General features: G+C 52.2%; 1 protein-coding gene across 2 annotated transcripts in view; it reads right to left on the reverse strand.

Moving 5' to 3' along the window:
• Positions 1-26,603, reverse strand: part of TRIO (trio Rho guanine nucleotide exchange factor) — a 4,621,980-nt gene that overhangs the window by 2,245,133 nt on the left and 2,350,244 nt on the right. For both annotated transcript variants that reach the window (XM_085606120.1, XM_085606121.1), the window contains exon 25: positions 2,678-2,787. In XM_085606120.1, the coding sequence (XP_085462246.1) occupies positions 2,678-2,787 (110 nt within the window). The remainder of the gene's footprint in view (positions 1-2,677; positions 2,788-26,603) is intronic.

Raw genomic sequence — 26,603 nt, forward strand, 5'->3', positions numbered from 1 at the left:
TATCGACTGGCACTACAATTCCAGAGTTTAGTCCAATGAAAGCACTGATCATGATGGGGCACTTAGGGAAGAGTAGGGTGCTACGGATATACCGCTCCTTATTCAACAACGGCCCAACAACGCTTGATTCACTCAAGACACCGATGGGAGGCGTGGCTGGGTCCCCACGAGGACTGGCGTGATGCCTTAATGGCTCCCAAAACCATTACCACCTCAGACACGCTTCGCCTAGTCCAGTTATATTATCTGCATAGGGCTCACCTCACCCCTGACCACCTCCACAAGGCGGGCCTGCAACCCTCTCCATCTTGCACGCGCTGTGGGTTAGAACCAGCAGATTTTTTATCATATAGTGTAGACTTGCCCCCACCTCACCCCTTATTGGGAAGCACTGGAATAAGAGTTTACAGGTGCCCCAGGTTGGGAGGTGCCACACAACCCCTTGAACCTCCTCCTAGGAGTCATTGATGGTCTAGACGGATCCAGAGCAAACAAACTCCTCCTGGGTACCGCCAAATGAGATATTGCCGCGGCATGGAAAAAGTCTGCCCCCCCCCCCCCCCCAACCCTGAGTGTAACCAAATGGGGCAAAAGCGTAGACAGTGCGCAGAGCAAGAAAAGCCACAGTTCAAAGCTAGGGGATGTCCAGCCAAACACTAAAAGGTTTCGGGCAAATGGTTGATCCAATTGGGATGAAGGGGTTTCTTGTCTTTTCTTGGATTCAGATTGTATATGATAATGTGTTATGGTGTGGGTCGAAATGTATGCTCGCACATGACAGATACAATAGTCAATCACTATACTAAATTGCAAATGCTTACCTGTGCTGTACTGTTTTCTTTGTTTATTCAAAAATTGATTATCAAAAAAAAAAAAAGATATCAAGAATGAAGAAAGCGGGTCATAAGAGAGATGGGCAAAAAAAGTTGATAATAGACTGGGGCATTTTTGGTGTAACTCATCCTTCATCCAAATGTAACAATTATTTGACTAAACCCCTGCCTTTGATTGCACAAGTGGGCCAGTAATCAATGTCACAGGATCAGTATTTACCAATGGAGCCAATGAAAATAGTTTGCTGTCAATAAGTTGAGCTATTGCCTGAAGCTTAGATCTTAACTCCCTCCAGACTCAGGAAACCATCAGTGCTAAAGCACAGAGGCTACAAAAATAGGTTACCACAATCTCCATCTGCTAAAGGAATGAGCCAAGATACACCAATCACATAAGAGCCTGCTTCCTCATAAGCGCTGCAGTTTCTTACACCTCTAGCTTGAACAAGTACATAGGAAGAAATATCAGGTGCACATCCTGCACTAGTACATATTGATCCACATGTGCACGCTTCTGCAGAGATCACATCTGCAAGTCAGATAGCTGATCATTCCCTTCTGCAGAAACCGCAGCTTCACACCTGACCGGTTAGATTGCTTGGTGAAAGAGACCACATACAAAAGATCAGATAAGCTTGGCCAATCGGTGCTGAGCAGGACATAACCAAGCGCTGCGTAGTCAGATAAATATATCTTTGCTCTGCTCAAAGTCCAAGAACCAAAACCCACATAGGGGGTTTCCATGCTCATTATGTGAGGCTAGGCCCACCTGCATGCGCTTCTGTTTCTGAGAAATTGCTACATCTACTGATGCTACCTTGGGTGAACATTGCTTACGTTAGTGATGAACTTGTAACCTTTTCTTTGTGGTTTGGAAGAATAAATAGAGCTGCTTGTGAGCTAAAACTCCAAACCTCAAGTTGCATCTCCTCGGAGGTGAACTGATCTCTCCTCCACTGACTGATCTTCACTGCAGTATTGTAATAAACCCATATTATAATGTCAACTTGTTTTTCTTGGTGTTTGTTCAACAGATATTTCTCCCTCCAACACCCTACACGGAATGTCAGCTATACATATTAGACTTTTTAAATAGACCATCCCATGGTTGATCATTAATGCGCAAACTGTTAAGGAACATTATAACCTGTTACATAAAGGAAACCTTACTAGAGGAACATTAAATTTATAAAACAAGTCACTCATCACAATCAGCAAATAAAAGGCCTAATTTCAGGAAAAAATTGTTTGCAATATTAAAATCTTGTAAATTAAGTGATTGTGTTAATAATATTCATGTCCACAACCTAAAATTCCTTAACTCAAAGAAGAAAACATTAGAAGTATAGTCATACAAATTTATCATAAAAAATGTTTGCTATTGAAGGGCAGCAAATATCTTAAGACACTCAATTGACATAAATATTACACCCTTTGAGGTTTTACCAGATACAAACACGAAGCGGTCCCCTTCAAAGATAGAGCACTTTGGTTTATTGTACATATGCTCTCTCACAGCCAATTGTCCTGTAATAACATTATTTTGAGAAAAAATATATACCAGCACCTGAATGTAATCAAAACCATGAATTCCAAACAAAGAAGCAAGGCGATCAACAGCTTCCATCATAAGGTACACAAAATAAGTGAATTAAAAAAGCACATTTGGAAACTGCTTGTAGGCGACAAGAGAGCACATCTGTGTAAGTAATCCAGAGTTATTTTGTATTTTTATTACACTTTATGCCGGTTTTCTTTATCTAGCACAGCAGATAATGAAGAATCTTTCAATAATGCATATGGATCCTAAAAATGACTTTATGGCTTGGATCATTACTACTCACTTGTTATGAAATTCAAACAGTTCTTGCATATTTCCGAAGATAATATGTTCCTTGTTTATAATACCAGGTGGGATTTCCTCAACACCACTTGTCATTTCCCATAAGTATGTCTAAGCAGGGGGAGAGGAATAGTTATTATTCTTAAAAATAAATACAATACAAATGAAACAAAATAAGGCTATGGGTGAACATTTTAAAAATCCACTTGGAGTCTTAGGTCAATAGATGAAAACAGGATATAAATCAAATAGTATGTTACCAAGTACTAATATGGTGTGTGGAACCAGCAACTATTTCCCCTACTTTGGTTAATGATTACCGTAACTTCATACCGGATGCCTCTATTGTTGACGTTCCACACAAAGTGTGAGGATCAGGCTGGTTACATTCTGTGAGGGTGAATGGTTAAACTAGGAGTGATATGGTAGCTATATATGAATGTTAGCTATGGAAATTGATGATTTCTATAAACTTACTTAAGTACAGGGTATATATTCACACCCATTTCGTTTGACACTAGGAATGTGTAGTGCCAAATTGGAAGAGGTTAGAAGCCAGCCTTAGGACCAATGGCTCTCACATTCCAAACCCATGCAGAAGAATACAGACGCGAGTCCTGATCATGCAGATGTCTGACACATGATATGATGTTTAGGCAGTTGTTACTTAGTTACCAGAACATGTTAAAAGTGATACCGATACACAATAGTTTAGCCAAGGTTATATGCAAAATATACTGATCGCAGTGGAAGACCGTGCATCAGCATAACAAGTGCATGTTTCCTTATAGCTCCAGCATGGCTCTCTTGCAGGAGGTGGTAGGGTGCCAAAATCAGTAGAGCATATGATGGGCTTTATAGGATGGCTCCTGGCTAGCTTGCACATCTCTCCCATGCCAATCCAGGTACACTGTACATCCTATGCAACTTCATCTCACTGCACAGGCACACAAAATTCACAAAGGAAAGTAGAGGAGAGTTGAGGACATTGGTCCAGGCATGCTAAGTACATTGTAAGAAACCAGAATCATAAATGTTGCAACTCCAGACGTCACATAGTGTGATAATGGGGAGCACCAAGTGTATTGGCTCAGCAATGTGGATGGTCTGGTCACTTATGATGTAAATGGAATATCAATGTTGCCTTATGGGAGAAATCTGGCCTTAAATCTTTGGCGGTAAAAAGCTAATGGTTATTCGGGATCATCGTACGAGTTACTTACCTTCGGTAATGATGTATCTGGTAGAGACTATTCTAGCCACAGATTCCTTCACGTAGAATTATCCCCAGGAGTGAGACTGAACCCGGAAAACTTTCTTGCCCAGCATCCCTGCTCGCCGGGGGAACGGCATCACGCGACTCCGCCCAGGCATCGTCCGCGCACGTGACGTCAGCGAGGTCACATAAGTCCCACCCCGGCGTGCCTACGTCAGTTTTCTTCTGAGAACTTTTCCGCACTACGAGGAGCCAGCAAACAAAACTGTGAGAGTACAGGAACAGTGTGCGAAAGTGCAGAAAAAGGAATGGTGAGGAACAACACCATAAAGAGCAGTGCCCGGCAGTGCAGTACCCAAAGGCAGGGAAAGAATAAAGAACAGAGCAGCAACCCTGCCAGTACAGAGATTGCCCCCCCCCCCCCCGGAGACAAGTAAAAATGTCACGATAACATGCAACAGGACTACAACCCCAACCAAAGACAAGGAAGGGGAAGGAGAACCAGTCGGGGAAACCCAGGGAACGACAAAACTCCAAGGCATCCCCATCACAGAGTATGACAACCCCAATCAGGAACAAGGGCAGAGGCACAGCCAAAAGACCCCAACCTCAAGGATCGCAAAGAGCCAGAAGTACCAACAAACCTATCCTCCCATGTGACAACGGGGAGGAAAAAGGGACAGCCTGAAAGAAAGAGGGAAAGAATGTACTCATAGAAGACACAGCCACCCACAGGGAAGCGAGTGCAAAAGACCAAATCACAAGCCCTGGCAGAACGGGGAGCAAGGGCGGGCCGTGAAGAAATCTGGGGCTAGAATCGTCTCTACCAGATACATCGTTACCGAAGGTAAGTAACTCGTACATCTGATAGAGACTACTAGCCGCAGATTCCTTCACGTAGAATAGCTAGCCTAGCCATACCCAAGAGGAAGAAGGGTCTGCGAGAGGACCCCACCCACCGGGGCACAACAGAGGGCCGCAGGTGGGCAGAGTCCGAAAACAGGACGAGGAGCCCTGTCCCCCAGGCAAAGGGAAACCCCCACCAGCAGGAGGCCACCAACCCCAAGGGGGGGGAAGATAGCCTGTCCTCAATAAGCAGAGGAAGCAAGGCAAGGCGCAAAGAGGCCAAACACCCCACGCCCATGTGAGGCAACAAAACCTCCGCCCAAGGCAAGGAAAGGAGCACCGAAGGAGAAGAGAAACCTAGAGACTCCAAGGAGAAGAGGGAGAGCAAAGGCAATTCCAGACAGGACGGCGCCGGCAGCAAGAAGCAGGTGGAAGCCGAAAGGGGGAACTCAAGGTCACCCAGGAAGAATCATCCAACGCCCCGTAGGGACAAACTGCGCCTGCAAGAGGGTTTGGAAGTCAGGGACCATCCCCCCCACAGAGAGAAGAGGTAGAACCGAGTGCAAGGCCCACTGGAAGCAGCGGAGAAGGCAGGATGACAGTCCCACTAAAGCCCTAAGAAGGCACAACGGTGCAGAAAGAACAAGAAGGCAGCACTGGCAAGCTCCGCCAGACACCAGGGACACCACAGAACGAAACACTCAAAGCAAAAAGGAGAAGAAGGTTGCATCCGCAACATACTATAACGCCAAGAGCAGAAGCCCGCAGGCGACCACAACTCCCCAGCACATACCAGGGCCATATAACAGCCAACCCTGCCCCACATAGGGCATGTCATATCCCAAGACATGGGAACCTCTTAGGAAGAAACTTCCGCAGAAGAGGACAACAAAAAAGACCTGCGGCAAAAAAAAACGCCTATCAAGCAGACAGAGGGGAAATGCAGAACGCCCAATCTCAGGCCCAGCATGGTGTAAAAAACCCAAAGGAAAAACTCACAGTCAAAAAGGGCTGGCCAGCAGCCAACAGAACCACAGCCTCAGCAAGGAGGACTCGAGTGGCCATGAAGCACACAGAACAGACAACCGGGGCGACCCGCCCCAACGGAGGAACAGCGCCAAGAACCAGATCAACACGCAGGTCACTGAGGAGAAGAAGAAGGAGGGGGAGGGGGAGGAGGAGGAGGAGGAGGAGGAGGAGGTGGACGAAGCCCCGCCAAGAACCTCTGGATGGCTGAGTCCGCAGGGGCATAGAACAAAAGAGCACCATCGAAGGTAAGGTCCACCAGCCGTTCTCGAACATTCTCCAGGAACACACTGTCCCGAAGCCATGAATGGCAACGAAGGGCAACCGAAGAGGCCATGGCACGACCCATCAGCTCCGAGATGTCCAGAGCGGAGCGAAGGATAAACGCCGCCAGCTCCCGACCATCCAAGACATGGTGTCTCAAATCCACACTGAGAAGCGGCAGACATAAGGGATTCCGCCGAGTCCCACAAGCAAGAAGTGTGTTAAGGGCCCGCAGAGACGCACTGGTTGAGGCAAACATATTGCGCCCCCAGGAGTCCAGCCAGTGGGCCTCCCGTGACGGGGGAGACAACAGCAACGGCAAAACAGGAAAGACAGACTGCAAAAGGGGGCCTCTGGTCGAAGGGTGAAGCGAAAGGCACACCGGATCACGCGGTGCCGGATGGTGGTGGTGCAGAAGGTGCTGGGGCACCGGGTCCCCCATGACGGGATGGCCCCAAGTCCCCAAGAGAGAAGAGTGGAGTGAACCCTTGAAGGGAAGCAACAGTTCCCTACCACCAGAGCCCTGATGGAGAACCTCCAGAAGATGATCTGCGGGGAAATGGGTAGCTAGATCACCCATGCGTAAAATTCCCACAGCCGTGGAAACAGCGCGGGCGAAAGTCGCACCCGCCTCCGTAGGGCCCCGCGGACGGGAAAGCAGCTCCTCATTAGGTGACGGCTGCAAGCTAAGGCGGCCATCCCCCAAGCCAACCGGAGAAAGGAAGGGCCAAGGCTGGAAGGAAGGAAGAGGGACCGAGGAGTGGGGGACCTGCGGCTCCTCCGGCAAGGACTGTGGTCGTGGAGACGACGAGGAGCCGCCTTTAGACGACATCGGGGAAAAAGCCACGACGCGGTGGCCCATCTCACGCGAGGCCGAACCACCCGCGGAGAGCCCACGCCCCCGACAAGCCGGAACCCGACCCTCGGGGACAAACTGCGACACTTACCTATAGGTGAGCGGCGCTCTTGCGACCTGGGAGAAGATCGGAGTCGGCGAGGGAAGCCGCGGGTCCGAGAACCCTCCGCAGGGGCCGGGCGAGATGACGACGCCGACCTGGACACACGAGCCGAAAGAAGGTTCATCCGGCGCTCCTGCTGGGACTTCGGCTTCATCTGCTGGCACACTTCAGAATCAGTGGAGTCGTGGTGCTCCCCCAAACACCACATACAGATGGGGTGAGGATCCGTCGCCGACATGAGGCAGCCACATGACGAGCAAGTTTTAAAGCCCGAACGCATTCGCACACTGTTCCCACACACGCAGCAACAGCATAAGGGAAAGGCCTAAACAGGCCCAGAGAACAAACCGGATCCGAATTGCATGCGGAAAAGGAAAAAATCTGACATAGGCGTGGGACTTATGCGACCTCGCTGTCACGTGATCGGACGACGCCTGGGCGGAGTCACGTGATGCCGTCCCCCCGGCGCGTAGGGATGCTGGGCAAGAAAGTGGTCCTGGTCCAGTCTCACGCCTGGGGATAATTCTACGTGACGGAATCTGCGGCTAGCAGTCTCTATCAGATTTGGAGATTTACATCAATAAATTGGTAATTTACCCGAAACTCCAGTTCTCCAGTATTGGTATGTTTCACATATTCACATGCTTGAATCATTCCAATTTATCAGGCTGGGAATCCAGTGGAACCTTAAAGAGCAGTAAATAGCGTTAAAACGCCAAGTGTTTGTTTAGTACCACATCCACTTCACTTGAAACAACCCAAACTTTAGTGAATGAGGTAAAAGTGTTGATCTCTCCGACTTCCATAGAGACTACCACAGATTGGATTTCATAGCATGTGTGTGAATGGACAAGAGTGAGCCTGATCAGGGAGACGGGAGGGTTGCGTAAGAATACATGAAATATACCAATGCTTGAGAAGTAGAGTTACAGGTAACAAATCTTTTCTTCAGAATTGGATCTTTCATATGTTCATACACTTTAATCAAATAGCAAGTAGTGCATGCCATTTGAATAAAGTGGGACAAAGCTCAGCTTATTCAAAGAGGTTGGGTCAGCTGCCACAGTCACATTTAAGCAATAATGAAAGTAAGTCTGATTTTCCACTTGGCAGCCCGGCAAAAGTCCAGCAAAAACACAGCAGCACACACTACCTCTGTCTTGGGCATGCTTCTGGTGGAACATGCCCTCGCTCAGCCCTGGAGCGGACGCTTAACTAGATTGTGACAGAAAGTGATACAGGCAGAAAGCCAACGCTCAAGGCCTTTGCAAATGACCTCTCTTGAATGGTCGAATGAGACCATTAATTTATTAGCAAAATGCAAGTCCTCAGTTTTGTCTATGTAGAACCTGATGTACGAGTTACTTACCTTCAGTAACAATGTATCTGTTAGAGACGATTCTAGCTGCAGATTCCTTCACGTAGAATTATCCCCAGGTGCGAGACTGGATCCGGAAACTTTTTTGCCACAGCATCCCGGCGCGCTGGGGGCGGGGCGACCACGCGACTCCGCTCAGGCGTCGTCCGCGTACGTGATGTCAGCGAGGTCACATAAGACCCGCCCCGGTGCGCCTACTTCAGTTTTCTTCAGAGAACATTTCCACACCACAACGCGGAACCACCAGATAAAAAACTGTGGAAGCATGGGAACAGTGTGCGAAGAGCAGAAAAATAGGAAAGAAACAGTGACTAACAACACCACCAGAGTAGTGCCAACACCACAGAACCCAAGGGCAGGGAAGAAGAAAGAAGGAGGACAAGCAGAAACCTGCGCAGGCACCCTGCCAGCACATAGACAGCCTCCCATCCCTGTGCCCCGGAGGCAAAGAACATCCGTAAACACATGGCCGACGTAGTAAACCCCACCCACCCCCCATCCTAAGCAAGGAATGGGACCAGGCCCAAGACAGACAGGGACAACAAACTTCCAAGCCACCCCAACCTAGAGGGCAACCACCCACAAGGGACAAGGGCAAGACTTGGCCAGACGACCCTTAATCAGAGGATAGCAATGGAAGGAAGGGAGGGGAGGGAGGACAGGGATAGAAAGCAATTCGCCCCAAACCTGGAGTAGCCAGAGCAGCAGGGCACCGGAACCCCATCCTGCAAAGAACCAAAGGAGGAATGAACCGCCCCCAGACAGAGTCGCCCGTCAAGAACAAGGAAGGCACTCACAGGAGATACAGCCCCCCACCGGGAGGCGAGTACCAAAGACCAACCCAAGGGTCCTCGCAGAATAGGGGAGGAAGGGCGGGCCGTGAAGGAATCTGCGGCTAGAATCGTCTCTACCAGGTACATCGTTACCGAAGGTAAGTAACTCGTACATCTGATAGAGACTACTATGCGCAGATTCCTTCACATAGAATAGATACCCTAGCAATACCCCCTGGGAAGGAGGGTCTGCGAAAGGACCCCACCAGCCCATGCAGAACAGAGGGCACAACAGGGGACCAGATCTGTGGACCAGGTAGAACCTCGCCCCTGCCAGGCCAAGGGAACCCCCAAAAGCAGGACCCCAAGGGGGTGTAGGAGGGAAAGAAGGCTGAAGAGGCTCATACACTCACAGCAGAGGAACCAAGGGCAAAGACTGAGAGACCGAAGCACCCCACTCCCACACAAGGCAACATAGCTTCCTCCCAAAGCCAAGACAGGAAAAGCGGAAGAAAAAGAAGAAGAAGCCTAGAGGGCCCAAGGAAACTAGGGAAAAGACGGCGAACCCACTCCAGATGGAGAGCAGCCTGCCAGCCAGAACAGCGCCGGCAGTCAAAGCCAGAAGCAAAAAGAACAGCCTGAGGCCCCAGGAAGGCCGAGTAGGCGACGCCCGGCAAGGGAGACAAAGGATCATCCCAGACCTCAGAACAGGAGCAGGGAGAGTTTTGCCATCAAAAGGATGGTCTATAGTCTTTGCCTAGCCCCCCCTGCGAAGGAAGTTGAATGATGCCGTCCCTGCCTGTGTAGGTCTGCTGCCCCCTTAAGATGATAGAAGCTGGCACTAGAAACAACCATTGCTGTGTCTATAAGGGTAACTGTTGCTTTGGCACCTTCTTTGAATATCACCTCTTCTTTTCTGCCTTCTGGGATATGATCGACAAGAGGCAAAATATCATGCCGCATCTGGAGATCATATCTTCCCAGAATGGCCAGGACATTCTCTGCTCTGATGGAAGTTGCAGCCATTTAGCTGACCCTGCACCCCAAGTTGTCAATATGTCTACCATCACTGTCTGGAGGGGCTGATGCCCGAGTGACCGGATTCTTCGATATTCATGGAGACGCTGCCACAATGACAAAAAGTCAGGTTTGGGTTAGCCACTCAACACGCTAGTGGACACTCTAGTGCTCTGTATTTCTTCTCTAGGTGGGGCACAACAGCCTGAACTACAGCCGGCAAATGCATCAGATTGAGAACCTCCAACTAGACGTAATCTACAATTGGGATGGATTTATTAGCTTTGCGAGGCTGCTTGTTAAAATCCTATTGGAAACACTGCTGTTCCATAGAAACCATAGGGAAGTCAAACTTTTTCGCCGCTCTTTTCAGTAGGGTGTAAAAACGGTGGTGTCATCTAAATGTAAATCAGGCTGTACTGGTGATTTATTGACTACTCTAAGGGGAATGTGCCCTCCCTGATTATTATCCTGTCCTTACCCACAAGGTTCATCCTTTTGACTGCACTGAGGTTGATTGATGGTCACTCAAGAGCAGTTTAAAGATTTTTTGGGTACTGACCTTTATTGAGATTTAGTATGCTGGATAACCATAGGGAACAAAGGAGAAACTATGGGTACTAAATAACCCAAGTGAAACAAAGAGCTTAGGCATAGAAATCCAACCATTCTGGGAGACAAGAGTATTAAACAATACCATCACAGATTTTATATTATGGACTGTACATGCATGCTAAGCGTGACACTGTGACATATTTAAACAACAGTTTGAATATGCTATGTTTATTTAACAAAAGGGCGCCACATTTAAAGGTGACACGCACTAATGCACGGAGAGGAGTGATGAATTCATGTTAAGCAAATGGATTCTAAATTCATTAAGACATTGTAATTATATGCTCTCAGTTGTTGAAAAATGGTTCCCCTAAAGCAGTGCAAAAGTATGATTAAAATAGATTGCAAATACTTGAGTAATTGATTCGTAACAAGAGAAAACCTTGCTAATTTGACTAATAAGGAGTACTTGAACCAAGAACACATTTTAGAAACCTTTTTTCCTAAAAGTTAGGACAATGAACACATGAGAATCATACAATGGATTTACAAGTAATGACAATCAGTATCTGAGCCCTATGCTTGGTTTTCGAGTTGCAAACGATTCTTCCAAGCACTGAGAAGACGATTTAAATATTTGTGCCCAACAGCAAGGGAAAGCAAGGGATCACTCTACAGTAAAGGTTATCACATAATATAAAATGTCTTACTTGAATCTTGTACAAGAGTTCTAGATTAAAGAGAACAAGCACTATTGATAATACATATTGTATAATAGTTAAAGACAGTAACTAATCCTATGTAACAGACAGAATCACCCTCCTCTTCTTTGTCTGACATTTGGTCTGAGTCAGGAGTGTCAAGTTACGGGTAGACAGAGATGCAATTTGGGGGGGGAAACTGCGAATCGCTCCTCTACGCCAAAAAAAGACATGCCCGAGTGGCCTTGCCACACCGCGACTGTGGTGGCGTGCTGGAGGGAGGGACATAGACTTCTGGGATGGCAGGGCAAATTAACCAGCATGACACCCCTGTGGGTTGGAGACTAGATGAAAGAAGTGGGGACATTGGCAGCCTTCAGGAGCTGGCAGACGATAGGCATTAACGGTTGGGAGACGTGTGGAAGAACGGTGCTCCTCTTCCCTTCGAAGCTCAAAGATTCCCCTACCTGAGACTCACACATGCCCTGCGGAGATACGACCCTCCTGGACCATTCCCTCCTAGAAGAGAGACTCCTGGCAGACCCAATCCCTGAAAAGCGACCTCCACAATTTACCGAAAAATCATGAATAACATGCCAGACCCCCTGACGACCCTCAGGGCGGCTTGGATTGATGATCTAGGCAATAACGATGATGAGGAATGGATAGAGGTCCTGCAAGGCCCAAGAAAAATAGCAACCCGTACAAGATTCAGACTGGTACAGCTTAAGGTATTACACCGCACATACTACCCATGCACACCGTTGTTCAAATGGGGGAGGATACTAACACCGCTCTGCACTAGGGGCTGCCAGCGGGAAGGCTTCTTTTTCCATATCCTATAGGAGTGCCCCAAGAATGCGCAGCTCTGGCAGAGTCACGACAATAATGGCAAAAATATCCAACTTCAAAGTCCGAATGGACGCCAGATGGGGCCTTTTGATGATCAGGCTGAGTCCGAGAGATCCAGATATGTTAGTATTTGGTTGACGCTGGCGGCAGGAATTGCAAAACGAAACATAGCCAGATGCTGGGGTGCCCCCCAACTGCCATCAGTGACTGAGTGGGAAAAGGATCTAAACTGGTGCCAACGAGCAGAGGAAACGGTGTACAAGAGCAGGGGATGTATTAAGAAATGGGAGATTTGGTCATCATGGTGTAGCTATAGGGAGGTATAAGGCGTCCTGAAGTACGGGTTACTTACCTTCGGTAACAAAGTATCTGGTAGAGACGTTGTCTAGCCGCAGATTCCTTAACTTAGAATATCCCCAGGCATCAGACTGGATCCGGAAAACTTTTTGCAGCAGCAACTCTGCGCGCCCGGGGACGACGCCACAAGACCCTGCCCTGACGTCGTCCACGTACGTGACGTCAGCGAGGTAATATAAGTCCCTCCCGGCGCGCTGACGTCAGTTTTCTTCGGAGAAACGTTTCCGCGGCACAACGCGGAGCCACCAACAAAAAACTGTGAAAGTATGGGAACAGTGAGCGAGGGATGAAAATCCGTGAATAAAGAAGGAGGATGGTGCAAGACACCATCCTAAAAGACAGAATTAGACACTGCCTACATACAAGTGAAAAAGCTATGAGAAAGAACCCCGCAAGCAATGCGAAGACACTTCCCAAGTGCAACAAGGGAAGAATATCTCAACAGATAGAAATAGTCTGTCATTACCATGTAGAACAACAGACAGAAATAGACTGTCATTACAATGTAGAACTGGGTCGTCTAGCAAGAACGGACCACAGAGAGAACAGTCCACCGCAGGAAGGTACGAAAAATGAAAAGACTGGCACTACCCCTATAGTAATGGAGGTCTGAAAAAGAAGTTAACAGATCCCCAAAGACGACGACTGTAGAGGAGACCAGAAGCACAAGTTACTACTTGTGTAACGATATATCTGTAAGAGACATTAGTTAGTGATAGATTCCTTACCTTAGAATAATCCCCAGGCGTCAGACTGGATCCAGAAAGTTTTGCTAGCGGTACTGTTGCGCGTCCGTAGGTGGCGTCATGCGGCTCCGCGTCCGTCGCTGGCGTCGTAAGCGCTGATATGACGCCACGGAGACTACTTAGGCGCCACCCTTGTGCGCGGACGTCAGTTCTGTACACGACCTTCCGCGCCAGGAACGCAGAGGCATGCAAGAAACTGACCACTGGTGCCATGAAACTAGGGCCCTGAAACGGGATGACCTTAACCCTAGAATCAGTTCGCAGAACGGGGAGTATGGGTGGGGCGGTAAGGAATCTATCACTAACTAATGTCTCTTACAGATAAATCGTTACACAAGTAGTAACTTGTGCATCTGAAAGAGACACGTTAGTGATAGATTCCTTACCTTAGAATAGATACCCCAGCAATACCAACCCCGGTGGTGGGTCTGCGAACAGATTACACCAGAAAGTCACAGAGAACAGAACGGCCAAAGAAGCCATCTCTCCGGACCGGACTGTCAAGGCAGTAATGCTTGGTAAATGTGTGCAGCGAGGCCCACGTAGCTGCCTGACAAATGTCCTGCAAGGGAACGCCGCGTCCCAAGGCAGTAGTGTATGCAGTTGCCCTGGTAGAATGGGCACACAGCCCCACAGGAGGCTCCTTCTTAGTCAAGGAGTAACATGCTTTGATGCACAGAATGACCCGCAGCGTGATAGTCCATTTGTGCACAGTCCGACCTTTCTTGGCGCCCACGTAGCCAACAAAGAGCTGGTCATTCACCCGGAACTGCTGTGTACGCTTCAGATAGAATGCGAGCGCACGTTTCGGGTCCAGACGGTGGAGCCTCTCCTCCTCCCTTGAAGGATGCGGAGGCGGAAAGAAGGTGGGCAAAGTGATGGTCTGCCCGATGTGGAAGGGCGTGACAACCTTTGGCAAGAAAGAAGTACGGGTCCTTAAAACCACCTTCTCCGGATGAACAGAAAGGAAAGGAGGCTTGGAAGAAAGGGCCTGGAGCTCACACACTCGTCTGGCAGAGGTGGTCGCTACCAGGAGGGCCATCTTGAGAGTGAGAAGACGCAAAGGACAGGTATGAAGTGGCTCGAAGGGAGCGCACATCTGATATGTCAAGACAAGGTTTAAGTCCCACTGAAGCATTATGAAAGGCACCGGAAGAAACGTGTGCGCAATGCCTTTCAAGAAACGGTGAACAACCGGGGACTTAAAAAGAGAAGGCTGATCTGGAAGCAGTAAAAAGGCGCAGATGGCCGAAAGATAACCTTTGATAGTGCCCAGAGCAGAGCCCTGCTGGGCCAAAGAAAGAAGAAACAGAAGGACTTCAGAAAGAGGCGCAGAAAGGGGATCCACAGCCTTCGCTGTGCACCATGCCACAAACTTGTTCCACCTGCAGGCATACACCGTTTTAGTGGAGGGACGCCTGGCTGCCACAATGACATCACAGACTTCGGGAGGAATATCGAAAGCTGTCAACTGTCGCCACTCAATCTTCACGCATGGAGGTGGAGGCTGGACAGGTTAGGGTGGAGGACCATCCCCTGCTGCTGTGACAGAAGATCCTCCCGAAGAGGCAGACGGATCAGGGGATCGATCACCATGCTGAGTAGCTCGGGATACCAGTATCTTCGTGCCCAATCCGGAGCCACAAGGATGGCTTGGGCCCGGTCGCGCCGCATCTTCTTCAGCACTCTGGGCAGAAGTGGTATAGGCGGAAAGGCGTACAACAGACGGCAACTCCACTCGTGACGAAAAGCGTCGCCGAGCGAGTGCCGCCTTGGAAATTCCAACGCGCAGAACTGATGACATTGCGCGTTCTCTTCGGTAGCGAATAGATCTAACCAAGGCTCTTCCCACTGCTGAAAGAGACCTTGCACCACGTCCGAGTTCAGATGCCATTCGTGATCTATCAAGCACCAGCGGCTGAGTTAGTCTGCCCTTGCGTTCAGAGAACCTGCCAGGTGTTGAACCATCAAGGTAATGCCTTGACGTTCCAGCCATGTCCAGAGGCGCAGAGCCTCCTGACATAGGGTCCAGGACCCCACCTCGCCCTGTTTGTTGCAATACCACATGGCGGTGGTGTTGTCCGTTAACACCTGCACCACACTTCCCCGGACAGAGGTAAGGAATGCCTTCAGCGCTAGTCGGATCGCCGAAGCTCCAACAGATTGATATGGAGCTGGGACTCCGCCGGAGACCACGGGCCTCTGATCTCCGCCTCTCCCAAGTAGCCTCCCCATCCCAGGAGGGACGCATCCGTCACCACTGTGAGCTCCGGTTGGGGAAGGGAGAGGGATCTGCCATTGACCCAATCGCGATTCGTGAGCCACCACTGCAATTGCCGTGCAGTGCCCTCCGAGATCTGGACATAATCGGACATGTTGCCCTGATGCTGCGCCCACTGGAACTTCAGGTCCCTCTCCAGAGCCCCTATACGCCATCTGGCATGTGGCACCAGCAGGATGCAGGAGGCCATCAGGCCCAGGAGCTGGAGGGTCATCCTGACTGAAACCCAGGATAGAGGCTGAAAGATCAGAATCATAGCCTGAATATCCCAGACTCGCTGCTCGGGAGGATAAACCCGAAAGAGCATCGAATCCAGAACCGCTCCGATGAAGGGGAGCTTCTGAAAGGGACTCCGGTGCGACTTCGGCACGCTGATGAAGAACCCCAGCAAATGCAGGAGGTTGGCTGTAGTATGAAGGTGGTTGACGACTGCCTGGGGCGAGCCCGCCTTCAGCAACCAGTCATCGACGTAAGGGAAGACTGACACCCCTGACCTGCGCCGGTGATCTGCAACCACCGCCATCACCTTTGTGAACACCCGAGGGGTGCTGGTAAGGCCGAAGGGGAGCACAGCAAACTGAAAACGCTCCTGGCCTACCGTGAACCGCAGGTAACGCCGGCGGGCCGGCAGGATGGGGATTTGAAAATATGCGTCCTGCAAGTCCAACGCTACCATCCAGTCTCCAGGGTCGAGGGCAGCCAAGACCTGAGCCAAAGTCAGCCTTTTGAACTTCTTTCGGAGGACGCGATTGACGTTCCGGAGGTCCAAGATGGAACGCAGACCCCCTTTGTCCTTCTTGGGGACCAGAAAGTAGTGGGAATAACAACCACACCCTACTTCTGGCCTAGGAACGCACTTGATGGCCCCCTTGGCCAAGAGGGCCGCAACTTCCTGCTGGAGAGTTGCCAGGTGGTCCCCCGACAAGCGGTGGTACCGAGGTGGCATGGCTGGAGGGGAAGACTGAAAGGAAAGGGAGTAACCCTTGCGGACAATCTGCAACACCCACTTGTCCAATGTAATAGCGTGCCAGTGGGGGAGGTGATGGCGAATCCTAGGACCCACTGGCGTGGGATGCTCCACAAAGCTCAGATTACGAAGGTTTGAAGGCAGAAGCAGCGGAGGTGGACTGACCCCACACTGATTCACAGAGCCGCCCATGCGGAAGCCGCGTCCGCGCTGAGGCTGGTTCTGCACAGTCTTGCTGAAGGAACGTGCCTGGGTGCCCCTGCCTTGGCCACGAAAGGAACGAAAACCAGGAGTGGCAGGGTTCTTCGTGGAAAGACCCAAGGACTTGGCCATAGCCCGTGAGTCCTTAAAACGCTCCAGTGCACTGTCGGCCTTATCGCCAAACAGGCGAGTGCCATCAAAGGGCATATCCATGAGCGAGCTCTGGACATTGGGCGAGAACCCAGTAGATCGCAACCAGACGTGGCGACGCAGCGCCACAGTCATGGAAATCGCCCTGCCCAACGAGTCAGTGGTGTCCAAACCACACATAACGGTGAATTTAGCCGCATCCTAACCCTCAACAACCGCCTGGGAAAGTACAGCATGGACATCCACAGGACACTGAGGCAACACCTGAGCCACGGTATCCCACACCGCGTGGGAATAGCGGCCCAATAAGCAGGTGGTGTTCACCGACCGAAGCCCCAAGCTGGCCGAAGAGAACAACCGCTTACCAAACTGTTCCAGTTTCTTAGAGTCCTTATCCGGCAGAGCCGTGGGAAAGGCACTCTGCGACTTCAAGGCTTGGATGACCAGACTCTCAGGCGTGGGATGAGTGGTCAGAAACGCGGGGTCACCAGGCGCCGGGTGGTGGCACCTGGCAACATTCTTATCCACAGGGGCCCCCGTGGCCAGCCTCGACCAAGTGCCCAACAGGACATCGGTGAGGACGTTGTTTTAGGGAAGCAGGGACTCCGACGAAGTAGACGCCGTATGAAGCACTTCAGAGAGGAGATTAGTTTTGAGGGCCACCGTAGGAAGATCGAGGTTGAGGACCTCAGCAGCCCGACGGAGCACCATTGTGTAGGAAGCGCCCTCTTCCATAGCAGGCGGGGGAGAGGCAAACCCCGGGTCAGAAGAGACATCGAAGTCGCCGGCATCCTCCAGGTCGTCCACCCAGTCCTGCTCAGAGTCACACTGATGGGCAAGAGGGTCCTCGGACCCCTCCCAGTCATTCTTCACCCCTGTTGCAGGAGGAACCGGCTGCGGCGGCAGAGCCGGAGCAGGAACATACACCATTGGAGACGGCGCCGTGAACGGTACTGGCCGAGGCCGGGCCGGCGCCGTCTCCCAATGCGGATGCCAGGCAGGAACAAAATGGTCCTGGAACCGGGGCAAGGGCGGAACGAACGGCACCCACTGTGGCGCCGAAGCAGAGCCGAGGGCTCGTGGCGACGGGGCCAATGGCGCAGGATTCTGTGGCGCCGAAGCTGGATCCGCCGACGGCCCAACAGGATCTGGACACGGGACAGTGGGGCCCGAAGGCGCGCCTGCGGGAGCCAGAGACCTAAAAATGCAGTCCATGATGGCAAGAAACTCTTGCACCTGTTCGGGAGTCGCCGACGGACCAGGGTAAGGCGGGTAGGCCGCGGGACTACCAGGCTCCGAAGGAGCCGCAGGGGCAGAGCCCCTGTCCCCCTCGTCCGCATCCGAGGACCGACGGAGAAACGTCAGAGAGCGAACACGCTTCGTCGACTTTTTTTATGACGCCGCTTACCGGAATCCGAGTGCGAAGATTTGGAGCCCGAGGAGCGACGACTGCGGCCCCGCGAGCGATCCCGGGAACGGTCCCGGGATCTGAAACGGTGCTGGGATGAGTGCCGGACCTCCAGCAGCTTCCGGCGCCGCTCCCTCAAGGCCTTCGGGGCCATGGCCCGACAGTCCCAGCAGGGCCGGGAGTCGTGGTCGGTCTCCAGGCAGTAGAGGCAAACATCGTGGGGGTCCGCCACCGACATATTGCGATGGCAGGCCCCACAAGACTTAAATCCAGACATCCCTACGTGCACCAGGAGAAAAAAGGGAGAGACAAAAAGTCTCAAAAGAGTAGTCAAAAAGTGACTAAGGTACGTGCTCTAGCCGGATCTGCGCTTGCTGGCACGGAAAAAGAAAGAACTGACGTCAGAGTGCATGGGTGGTGCCTAAGTAGTCTCCGTGACATCATCTCGGCGCTTAGGATGCCACTTGGCATGATTTTCGCAGAACGGGGAGGATGGGTGGGCGTTAATGAATCTGCGGCTAGATTTTGTCTCTACCAGATACATCGTTACCGAAGGTAAGTAACTAGAACATCTGCTAGAGACATCTAGCCGCAGATTCCTTAACTTAGAATAGATACCACAGCCATACCCCGAAGGGGAGGTGGGTCTGCGACCGAACAACAGAAAGCACCAAGCACTTGAGCCGGCAACAGAGTGACGGACAATGGGGAAGGCTGTGGTGGAACAGCCAGACAGCAACCCAAATTGCTCGGAAGAGCAAAAGATAACGGGATGCAAGACATCCCAAAAATGCCAGCATGGTGCTACACCATACCTGTATGAGCATGAGAGATAGAAACTGCACCAGCCGTATACCAGAACAAAAGAAAGAGAGAGGAAGAAGGACCCCTCTCAGCGTAATGGCGCACTATGTTAACACCGACCAAAGGTTGAGAAGAAACATGAAGAGATGCAACCAGAGCCTACCAGGCTAACCCACAGAAGGAAGGCCGGAGAGGCTACAGCCAAGAACCAAAGGTCAAGAGGTAGAAATCAGCAATGCTTTTAGAATTCCAGGCAGAGACAAGAAACACGCCAAGTGCACACCCAGTCACAAAAGGGGGAACAGGGACGAACAGTAACAATCTTAAGCACGCTGATGCAGGCCACCATAGAAACATGCACAGAGCAAACAGCCACAGAGACCATAAGGTGGCGTAGCTAAAATAAGCATAAGGCAGCTCGACCAGGCAGCTGGAAGACCAAGGTGAGAACCAACACACAAAATACAGATATGCAGGGTGTAGACCTAGGACGACTGACATTAGAAGAGCCGTCCCGCATGCCCAGCTGATATAATATAGAGTGAACTTAAAGAAGGAGGCACATCCGAAGGAAGGTGCAGCAGAGGCACCAAAGTACTAAGGCATAAAAATGCAGAATTTCAGACCACACCATCCGATTGGAAGGAAAGTAACCCTTGTGCAGAAGAGAGATTGTCCAGTAACTGAACACGAAGAAGGGAGCAGTGTAAAACCGGGAACCAGTAAGTGGAACGCAAAAAGGGCCTTATCGGCAATGCCACATGCATCACTGAAAAGCTCAGTGAAACATGGAGACTTCGGACCAGACGAACAAGTTACTTACCTTCGGTAACGATGTATCTGTAAGAAACATTAGTTAGTTAGATTCCTCACCTTAGAATATCCCCAGGCGTCAGACTGGATCCGGAAGATTTTTGTAGCAATACCCCTTGCGCGTCGCTAGGCGTCGTCTGCGGCTCCGCGTCCGTCGTTGGCGTCGTGCGCCGGAATGACGTCGTCGGAGTACTTAGACGCCGCCCTCACGCGCTGACATCAGTTCTTGTACATAGCTTTCCGCGCCAGGAACGCAGAGCCATGCAAGAGACCGACACTGGTGCCAAAAAATCTAGGGCCCTGAAAAGGATAGCCTTAACCCTAGATGTCGGTTCGCAGAACGGGGAGGATGGGTGGGTCGGTGAGGAATCTAACTAACTAATGTTTCTTACAGATACATCGTTACCGAAGGTAAGTAACTTGTTCATCTGAAAGAAACACGTTAGTTAGATTCCTCACCTTAGAATAGATACCCAAGCAATACCAACCCCGGTGGTGGGTCTGCGAACCAAGATCACACCAGAAAGTCCTGGAGGACAGAACGGCCAAAGAAGCCATCCCTCCGGACTTGGCTGTCTAGGCAATAATGCCTGGCAAACGTGTGCAGCGAAGCCCACGTCGCCGCCTGACAGATGTCCTGCAAAGGGACTCCTCGTCCCAAAGCAGTAGTAGCCGCCGTGGCCCGAGTAGCCCAACACGAGGGTCCTTTTTTGCCAAGGAATAACAGGTTTTTATACACAAAACGACCCACCGGGAGATGGTCCGTTTGTGCACAGCTTTCCCCTTCTTAGCACCCACGTAGCCAACGAAAAGCTGGTCGTCCACCCGGAACTGTTTCGTGCGGTCCAAATAAAAGGAGAGCGAACGTTTTGGGTCCGGATGGTGGAACCGCTCTTCCTCTTTGGAAGGATGCGGAGGCGGAAAGAAGGTGTGCAAGGTGACAGATTGCCCAAGATGAAAGGGGGTCACAACTTTTGGTAGAAAGGAAGGACGAGGCCGAAGGACAACCTTGTCCGGATGAACAGATAGAAAAGGAGGCTTGGACGATAGAGCCTGGAGCTCACTCACCCGTCTAGCCGAGGTGATGGCTACCAGGAAAGCAGTCTTAAGAGTCAGAAGACGAAGAGGACAATTGTGAAGAGGCTCAAAGGGAGCGCACATCAGAAATGTTAAGACAAGATTCAAGTCCCACTGAGGCATTACGAAAGGGACAGGAGGGAACGTGTGAGTAATGCCTTTAAGAAAACGTGAAACTACAGGGGACTTGAAAAGAGAAGGCTGATCAGGAAGCCAGAGATGGCAGCAAGATAACCTTTCAAGGTGCCCAAGGCAGAGCCCTGCTGGGCCAAAGAAAGAAGAAAGAGGAGAACCTCAGAAAGAGGGGCGGAAAGGGGATCCACAGCCTTTGCTGTGCACCATGTCACAAATTTGTTCCACCGGCAGGCGTATACCGTCTTTGTGGAGGGACGCTTGGCTGCCAGAATGATATCACAGACTTCAGGAGGCAAGTCAAATGGCATCAACTGCCGCCGCTCAATCTCCACGCATGGAGGTGGAGGCTGGACAGGTTCGGGTGGAGTACCGTCCCCTGCTGCTGCGACAGAAGATCCTCCCGAAGGGGCAGACGTATCGGAGGATCGGTCAACATACTGAGTAGCTCGGGATACCAGTACCTTCGTGTCCAATCCGGAGACACCAAGATGACTTGGGCCCGGTCGTGCCTGATCTTCCTCAGCACTCTGGGCAGAAGTGGTATAGGTGGAAAGGCGTACAACAGACCGCAACTCCACTCGCGACAAAAAGCGTCGCCGAGCGAGTGCCGCCTTGGAAATTCCAACGTGCAGAACTGCTGACATTGCGCGTTCTCGTCAGTGGCAAATAGATCTAACCAAGGCTCTCCCCACTGCTGAAAGAGACCTTGCGCCACCTCTGAGTTCAGACGCCATTCGTGATCCATCATGCACCGGCGGCTGAGTTCGTCTGCTCTGGCATTCAGAGAGCCCGCCAGATGTTGAACCACTAGGGTGACGCCCTGGTGTTCCAGCCATGTGCAGAGGCGCAGAGCCTCCTGACAAAGGGTCCACGACCCCACCCCGCCCTGTTTGTTGCAATACCACATGGCGGTGGTGTTGTCCGTGAACACCCGCACGACACTTCCCTGGACAGAGGGAAGGAAGGCTTTCAGTGCAAGTCGGATCGCTCTCAGCTCCAACAAGTTGATGTGGAGGCGAGACTCCGCCGGAGACCAGAGGCCTCTGATCTCCGCCTCTCCCATATGGCCACCCCATCCCAGGAGGGACACATCCGTCACTACGACATGCTCCGTAGGGGTAGGGAGAGGCTCTTGCCCGTGACCCAATCGCGGTCCATGAGCCACCACTGCAACTGCTGTGCAGTGCCCTCCGAGATCAAGACATGGTCGGACAGGTTGCCGTGATGCTGGGCCCACTGAAACTTCAGGTCCCACTGCAGAGCCCGCATGCTCCGCCTGGCGTGATGCACTAGTAGGATGCAGGAGGCCATCAGCCCCAGAAGCCGCAACACTAGCCTGACCGAAACCCAGGATAGAGGCCGAAAGATGGGAATCAGGGCCTGTATATCCCGGACCCGCTGTTCCGGTGGATAAACCCGGAACTGCGCCGAATCGAGAACTGCTCCGATGAAGAGGAGCTTCTGAGAGGGGCTCAGGTGTGACTTCGGCACGTTGATGGAAAACCCCAGCAAATGCAGGAGATCCGCCGTAGTCTGGAGGTGGGAGATGACTGCCTGGGGCGAGCCCGCCTTCAAAAACCAGTCGTCGAGATAGGGGAAGACTGGAATCCCTGATCTGCGCAGATGAGCTGCGACCACCGCCATCACTTTCGTGAACACCTGAGGGGCACTGGTAAGGCCGAAGGGGAGCACGGTGAACTGAAAGTGTTCCTGACCCACCGTGAACCGCAGGTAACGCCGGTGGGCCGGCAGGACGGGGATGTGGAAATAAGCGTCCTGCAAGTCCAACGCTACCATCCAGTCTCCAGGGTCTAGGGCAGCTAGAACCTGAGCCAAAGTCAACATTTTGAACCATTCCTTCCGGAGGAAGGCATTGACGTTCCTGAGGTCCAAGATAGGGCGTAGGCCCCCTTTGCCTTTCTTGGGAACCAGAAAGTAGTGGGAATAACAACCACCGACCTACTTCTGGGCTCGGAACGCGCTCGACGGCCTCTTTGGCCAAGAGGGCCGAAACTTCCTCTTGCAGAAGATTCAAATGATCCTCCGAGATACGGTGGTGCTGCGGTGGCATGGCTGGAGGGGTCGTCTCGAAGGGGAGGGAGTAGCCCCTTTGGACGATTTGCAGCACCCACCTGTCCGAAGTAATGGTATGCCAGTGGAGCAGGTGATGGCGAACCCTGCCTCCCACTGGTGAGGAATGGGCCTGAAAGCTCGGACTAGGAAGCCTTTGAGGCGGATGCTGCCGGGGTTGATGTGGACTGACCGCGTTGTCCTCCAGTACCGCCTGCAGGCTGGTTCTGCGGCCGGTGGCTAGGCGGACGTGAGGAGGTGCCCCTTCCTTGGCCACGAAAGGAGCGAAAAGCGGAAGGTTGTGGCCGCGGGGCCGAGAGGCCCAAGGACTTGGCCGTAGCCCGGGAGTCCTTGAAGCGAGCCAGCGCACTGTCCGCTTTCTCACCAAAAAGGCGAGTGCCATCAAAAGGCATGTCCATGAGAGTGCTCTGGACATCCCCCGAAAGGGACATGGACCGCAGCCAGGCGTGACGTCGAAACGCCACCGTGGTAGAAATCGCCCTACCCAGCGAGTCCGTAGTGTCGAGTCCACATCAGATTGCATGGCGCGCTGCATCTCTCCCATCGGCCAGAGCTGAGGAAAGCCGTGCCCGGGCCTCCTCCGGGCACAGGGGCAGCACGTCCTCCACCGTATCCCACAGAGAGTGGGAATAACGGTCCAAGAGACAGGCGGTGTTCAAAGACCGCAGGCCCAAACTGAGCGAGGAGAACAACTTCTTACTGAACTGTTCCAGTCTCTTGGAATCCCTGTCCGGAGGAGCGGACGGGTACGGAGGATTGGGAGGTAGAGGCCTGGATAACCAGACTCTCGGGGGTGGGGTGTTGGGACAGAAAACTGGGGTCGCCCGGAGCAGGGCGGTGGCGCCTGGCAACGTTCCTATCCACAGGAGGGACTGTGGAGGGCTTGGACCAGGTGCCCTGCAGAACGTCAATGAGGGCCTCATTGAATTGCAGCAGAGGCTCAGTGGAGCTTGCGGCAGACTGAAGCACCTCAGTGAGGATGTTAGTCCTCACAGCCACGGCAGGCAGCTCAAGCCCAAGGGCTGCGGCCGCCTTGCGCAGCACCACAGAAAAAGCTGCACCCTCCTCCGAAGCCACAGTCGGAGGAGAGATGAATCCAGTGTCCGGTGAGGTATCCAAACCACTGGCCTCCCCCAGTTCATCTGCCCAGTCCTGCGAAAGTTGGCCCTGAAGGGCCAGAGGGTCCACGGACCCCTCCCAGTCGCCCCCGTCATCCGATTCCTGGTAAACAGGAGGAATGATCGGAGCCGGATGATAGACAAAATGTGTCTCTAGCGGCGTCGGATGCGGCGTCGAGCGACGCCGTACCAGCGTCGGGTCCGGACAGGGGCTGAACCGGGGATCGAAGTCGGAGGTGGCACCGGTGTCGACGCCGGCGGAGGAGGCATGACGAGGTCGACCGGTCGACGGGGGCCCAGGCCTGGGCCCCTTGGGGACCTGCGGCGTCGGGGCCGGAGCCTCCAACGGCGCCGGGGCCGGAGCCGCCGGCACACAAGGTCGCCCAGTCGAGTCCGCGGGGCCCGAAGGCGTGCCAGCGGGCGTCGATTGCGAGGCCAGGCTCCTCATGGCCGAGAGGAAGGCACTGACCTCCGCCGGCGCCGCGTTAGTCCCAGGGACCGGCGGGTATGGGGACGGGTGCGGCGCCTGCGGCTCCGGCGGAGCCGCGGGGGTGGGACCACCATGACCCTCGGCCGAGTCGCGCGACCGGCGAGGGGAGTCCGAAGAGCGGTGTCGCCTCTTGGACTTCTTGGAGCTCTTCGACTTACCCGACGACTTCGAGCCAGACGAGCGATGATGTCGACTGCGGCTCCGCGACCGATCCTTGGACCTCCTCCTGGACCGGGATCGAGAGGGGCGCGGAGCCGAGTGGCGAAGCTCAAGAAGCTTACGGGACCACTCCCGCCGAGCTTTCGAGGTCAGGGCCATACAATCGGAACACGACTCCGCGTCGTGGTCGGGGCCCAAACAGTACAGGCACCGGCGGTGATGATCGGTCACCGACATCAGTCGGTGACAGTCGTCGCAGGCCTTGAAACCTACCGGCACCAGAGTCGATAAAGTGACCAAAAAGAGTCAAAATATTTAGTCAAAAAATAACTAAAGGGGTAACTCTCCCGGATCGGCGCTTACTGGCGCGGAAAAAAGAAGAACTGACGTCAGCGCGCGAGGGCGGCGTCTACGTACTCCGATGACATCATTCCAGCGCACGACGCCAACGACGGACGCGGAGCCGCAGACGACGCCTAGCGACGCGCAAGGGGTATTGCTACAAAAATCTTCCGGGTCCAGTCTGACGCCTGGGGATATTCTAAGGTGAGGAATCTAACTAACGTGTTTCTTTCAGATCTTGCAGCCTCGAAGAGAGGTGAAGAGTTAGGAAGAAGAGTACCCATGGAACTTGTATATATACATCAATACATATATATAGAAAAAAGGGGTAAACTAGCCACACCTATGCAACATGGTTGTAGAGGAACACATCTGGTGCAGTAATGGCAGACGGAAGCTGCCTTTAAAGCGTGATGAACACCCCGAAAACCTCCCAAGGAGGAGAATGAAGCAAAACGTATGCAAGAATAGATTACGTTTTGACATCAGACCCATTGATGCAACAGGCATAAAATGTCGATATCCTTCAATGCCCCCAGTCTGATCACTCGGCTGATTGTATTTCCCTGTCTATACATTATGATTGATCTTCCCGTCGCCTCTGGCGTCTCAGAGACGATGTTACAGCGCCCCTCTGTAGTTGAGCAAATCACTAAAATCATAACTGACTATCTAGTCATCAACGACACTCCTGATGTGTTGGTGGCGATCTTGTGGGATGCCCTGAAGGCAGTGATCACGAGAGAGTTTTTAGGGATTTCTGCCTCAGACAATAAGTTACGGAGAGACAAAAGGGAGCAACTCTCTACTGCAGTGGTAGAATTAGAATGCATCCATCAACGGATTGGCGCGCCCAGGGTTGGAAACAACTTAAGGTAGCGAGAGACCAACTAGTGGGCCTGGACACGGACAGGGCCGAATATGCTGCCCTTAGACTCAAACACGCTTTTTACGTAGGGGGGAGATAGAAGCGTGAGGCTTTTAGCCAATAGACTGAGGGCGCAACAACAATCATCTCATATGCCTACGATCATAGATCAAGGGGTGTAGGAACAGACCACTGACCAGGGTATCGCCGAAACATTTTGGCAGCTCTATGGGTCCTTGTATGGGGCTCAGGACTTACCTGTGGAAAACCCTGTGCAATATCTGCAGGGGGTGAATACTGCCAAGTTGACACCGGGTCAAGCGGAGGCTCGCG

This window comes from Triturus cristatus, chromosome 5_1 (assembly GCF_964204655.1).
Source record: "Triturus cristatus chromosome 5_1, aTriCri1.1, whole genome shotgun sequence".
NCBI lineage: Eukaryota > Metazoa > Chordata > Amphibia > Caudata > Salamandridae > Triturus > Triturus cristatus.